At 39.2% G+C, this 5,000-nt stretch overlaps 1 protein-coding gene across 2 annotated transcripts in view; it reads right to left on the reverse strand.

Moving 5' to 3' along the window:
• The window catches only part of LOC137975636 (TRAF-type zinc finger domain-containing protein 1-like), a 25,094-nt gene that overhangs the window by 9,202 nt on the left and 10,892 nt on the right, over nt 1–5,000 (reverse strand). For both annotated transcript variants that reach the window (XM_068822778.1, XM_068822779.1), the window contains 3 exons: nt 4,459–4,526; nt 3,490–3,576; nt 2,285–2,345 (listed from right to left, as the gene is read on the reverse strand). In XM_068822778.1, the coding sequence (XP_068678879.1) occupies nt 2,285–2,345; nt 3,490–3,576; nt 4,459–4,526 (216 nt within the window). The remainder of the gene's footprint in view (nt 1–2,284; nt 2,346–3,489; nt 3,577–4,458; nt 4,527–5,000) is intronic.

The following is a 5,000-nucleotide window of genomic DNA, read 5'->3' on the forward strand; positions in this document are numbered from 1 at the left end:
ACCGGTAGCCGTCTTCCCATCACGCATTAGGGACTTTTAATACTACGACGTCGACACGATGTTCATCATATTTTTCTTTACCCTTGGATTTTTTAAAGCAGCTTGGTGTAGCTAATATCTCCGCGCATTTACCCTTCCAACCATGATTTACCACAGAGGAATAACCACAACACTGGAAACTCCATGCCCTACTCTTTGCGAATAGTGTGTAGGTCCTTTTTATGTCCCACAGGGTTATGAAGATTGAAGGGTTGTGAGACAGGACCTACAGTTCATCGTTCTTATCTTAGAAGACTAGAGAATCTAACCATTTGCAGATGTCATTACAAAGGCGGCCCTTTCTCGTCAGTTATTTAAAGACTCTCGCAGTGTTGGACCGGCCGGAGTTCTGATCCCGCGACCTCCCCTGCACAGTAGTACGATGCTCAACTAACTAAGCCAGCGGGTCGGTTGAAAGACTTGTCTGGACACTACCACATTTATGTTGTTAGAGCGACTTTCAATCGCATGTCGTAAAACCAAAACCAAAGTAATTACCTTGGCCAATCAAAAAGGACGGAGACAATCCGGTAAACCAATCAAAACTTGAAGTAATTACACGTAGCCGACACAAAGCGCGGGAAAATGTGAACGTGCGAGTCACGATTGGTTTTGGTTTCACTTCTGATTGGCTGAAAAAGTGGCGCGAGCACTTTGAACCAATCACTGGGTGAAGTAATCATAAACCAAAGCAATTAGTTAATTACTTTCGACAGTCAATTGAAAACCGCTCTGACACATCGTTTCACTCTTAGAGACGATTATGAGAGACTGGCATGCAAATTTTAACTTCCGGTTTCCGTCATGGCTCAAAAACGTCGCGTATTTAAGCTCCCTATTACGGAGATTCTTCGTTGAGGTGGTCGACGTAGATCTTACGGACTCCAATGAAACAAAGAGGACTTTGTATTCTTGTTTACATCAGAACCTTAAAACGCTGGGAGTCACGTGACTAACCTTTGCCGAAATATGCGAGGTCGCAGATTTTTTAGGGGCAAAAGATAGCATACTTGCCTCAACATTTTAGGGCCTTAAATTAATCTGATCTCGCGGATAAGATTCCTGCTAAACAATAAACTATAGGGGTCCGTTTCCTCCCAGACTTGAAAAAGTGGCTCGGGGGCTTGACAGTCAAGCAGAAAGAGTGTATGTTACTTGAGAGCAGCGATCATCGTTGTAAAGCAGCAAATAAAGTAGTTGACGAGCCGACCGAGCCGTCGAGCCCCGTTCTTTTATTTTCTCTTCATTCCAACTAGCAAGTACCCTACGTTGCAGACGTTTCCCTGATTTCCCTTGAGAAGGAAAGCTCTGCACGGATCTCCTCGACATTCTGTCACGCACGCACGTCGTGACGTCAATGCAACGTCACTTCCACTCTTTCCCTACTGGGAAAGCATTAAAATTCAAACTGGTTATGGCGGGGTTTAAACCAGTCAAGATTTTATGATTCGTTCAAAGTTCTGGACGACATCACTTATACTAGGTTAGTTTGTGCCAAGGCAGTTGATTTCTTTAAGTCTTCACCAAACAAATACCATCCGTTTTTCTTTTTTTCAAAATACTCCCTTGAATTCAGAGGAAGATCAAATGAACTTTGGCAAGAAGAACCACCCATCATATCATTTTTGCGAGTCTTAAGTATCAGCCATCTCCTGCCGAATCCTCAGTGCAGTAACATTCTTAAAGAAACAAACTACATTCTTTCGGGGTGTCTCCAATGATTTAGACATCTTCTTGCTTATTTTCCAGAGTGAGACCGTAAAGTATTAAACACTGCTATATCCCTAGGATATACGTGTGTTCTCATTCCCCCCCCCCCTCCCCCCAATATTCTCAACCCTGATTTAATAGGCCCAAAAAAGACCTATGTATTCTAGAACAAGCTGACTACAGACATAAAAGTGGGGTTTGATGAATTTAAGTCCTGGATTGCACCTAATTAAAAGCACATACGATTTTGACATCTAACACGAAGTGTCCCTTCAAGTCTAAGAAATTGCTACCTAGTTTCAACAACAAGGTAAAGATAAAGGTTAGCGTTATTTTTAGCTTTGGGTAAATGCAGCAGTTAATCTTTACTTAAAGGGCAGCATTTGGGAGACAATTTGTGACGTTTTTTGTCTGTATTCCGCGACATGAGTGATGTTGAAGTTAAGGAGTTGTGGGACACTTCGTGATGCTTAATAATCGGCATGAATCCAATTAGGATCAATCCTGGACATATTTCGTTTGATGGTAAACTGACCTGCGCCTCTTCTATCCTCATCAAAGTCCACTTCAGTTTCATAATCATCAAATTCCCTTTGCTATTATGGAATACAGAGACCAAAATAATACCACATTTATAAAATTGGTTGGGATGTATGGCTCCTCTACCCCTATGGTTATTTCCTGGAAGCCTGTACTCTTTACAATTTTAAATTCTTTGAATCCTTTTTCCAATGTAAGGTATGCCATCAACAAATAGCAAAGGCAGTTAACAATTATTCTTATTTAACTGCCTTTACTACATGTTTATGGCAAATCATCCGTAGCATTTGTTTGCAGCTGACACAATTATCAGACTGTACAATCTTGTTCCCAGGGTCTGTCTTTGCTGCCTCCTTTGTCATTGAGGAGATCAACGACAAAGAAGGCAGGGAAGAGATACCCTGAGAATGAGCTTGCAGACTGCCACTTTGCAAGATGATCTCGCCTCGCTTTGCATGTGGTCAAGGGAAAGGGAGCTCCATTTTCAACCTACTATCAAAAATGCCACAATCTACTTATTACAAGGAACAAAGATAGCCCTGGTCGTACTAACAGTCTCAATAGAATTGGTTGCTAGAAGGAATCATTTTTACAAAAGACATCAATGTCATAACCTCAGAATCTTTCAGTAGTTTAAACTAATACCCTAGGCTGATAAAGCAATGTTTTTCACAAGAGCCTTTGGCGGGAACTCAAGGAAAACCTTGATCCCATGAATGTGTAGCAAAGTGTAACAGACACATTGTGTCAGGGAACTAAGAGAGAATCTCAATATTTTTTAATATATACAATATACAAGCATTGTATATAGTTATGGTCATTATAATGATTATTAACCACACATGCATTTGGTAAAATGCATGTTAATTGCACTAACTCAAACAACAAATTAGTCTACATAATTAAATAGAGTTTACTTAAACACTACCATGACTTCTAATAAAGAGAAAACTGCCAAGTCGTATTACTGGATGTTACCCCATAAGTTGTCCTTAATAAATGGATGGATGGATAGATGAATGCATGGAAAAACAGAGAGGTGGGTGGGTGAGTGGACCTTTTGGATGGTTAGCTGGGTGGGTGGCTGGGTGAGTAACCCAGATGGGATAGGATGGGTTGGGTTGGATAGCTGATTGATTGATTGATTGATTGATTGACTGATTGACAAAATTTTGTTAAGCTAATATTATAACTGCTTACCCTGGAAATGTGCTTGTGGCTGTCAGCATAATGTCCAGTAGATGCAATGTCCGGTAATGAATCCATTGATTTAAGCTGGCAGCCACTCTAAATCAAAGGTAATCACTGAACGTTAATTTAGGCAAACAATATTATCCTTTTGTATTTTATTCTTTACAAATTAGTCTTCTTAGTATCCCTTTGTCAATACTCTCATTCATCATCCGAAGAGTTGAAAAGTAATTCATGTTCACAATTGACCCTGACAAAGATAAATCCTTACATTTTTGTAAACCTCACTTCAGAAATCATCAAAAATATCCTGATCCCCAAACACTAAGATATTACCAAATTACATGTACTATTGCAGTACTCATTCAATGATACTCACATGAGAATGATGACTTAAATCTAGTTTCTAGCCTCTCTCCGAAAAGTATCCTGTGACTCAATAGGCAATTTAAGCAAAGACAACAGCTACAGCAAGGACAAATTCTCACAAAGGAAGAATACATGTATGATTGGCATTTCTTTGCCATACTCCCATACTCCACAACACAACAACGAGAGATCACCAAATTTTAGGTTTTGACAACAATGTGAGCATAAGATAATGAACCATCCATTTTCTACTTTTAGTTACCCAGTTAATGGATAGTTTCCCCATATTTTACACGGTGAACAAGACAGAATAATTGCAAAATACTTGCATTGGCACTAAGTTATATTTTGGAGTGACATTTTTGTTGACATTGCCATTGTTCTTGCTTAAACTCCCTAACAGGAGAGTATGGCAACAGTAAACAGATAGTCCAGCATGCACACTTTTGTTATATATACCTAGACAAAAATATTACATTAATCATTTAAAACAAGGCAGTTGCAATCATTGCTACGTCAAGACCCTTCTTTGGAAAACGTCAGCAATATTATTTTGTTGCAAGTTGTAATTAAACTAAATACCAAAAGAGGAGAAGAAACCTTGCATACCTGATGAAGTATAAGGGCATCCATTGGCAACAGACTCCCACAAAACTCACAAGGCAACTCTGTTGCATCTGCAATAAGAATTGGAAAATACTACAATCAGAGTAGAATGAAGTCATCATGATACAATGTAAGAGTCATTTTCTCCAAGATTCAAGATCATTATGTTATCTATTTCTACACGTACCATATGTTTTCATTGCATAGAAACACACAGAGGCCAATAATATTAAAACTGCAACTGTGGTGTGTTCGATTTTTAACAGATTAAACAATTGACCCTGAGACTTAATTAAGGAGGCTCGAAAGGGTTTTCAGCTGAGTGCGTGCATAAGCCACTCACGCAATTCGTTAAAGCTGCTGGCGTCAACTCATGAATCAAATGCCGGTCACCAAATAACCAAATACTGCTAATTTTTCCTGATTTGCCAACTTCACTCTTTTATCTCTCTGCTTCCGGACAGTGAATTTTTTCAGTTTTTGTATGTTAGCTTAGATTAAGAGACATTTCAAAAAAACTGATTTTTCTGAAAAACTGGCCTACA

This window comes from Montipora foliosa, chromosome 11, assembly GCF_036669935.1.
Source record: "Montipora foliosa isolate CH-2021 chromosome 11, ASM3666993v2, whole genome shotgun sequence".
Taxonomy (NCBI): Eukaryota; Metazoa; Cnidaria; class Anthozoa; order Scleractinia; family Acroporidae; genus Montipora; species Montipora foliosa.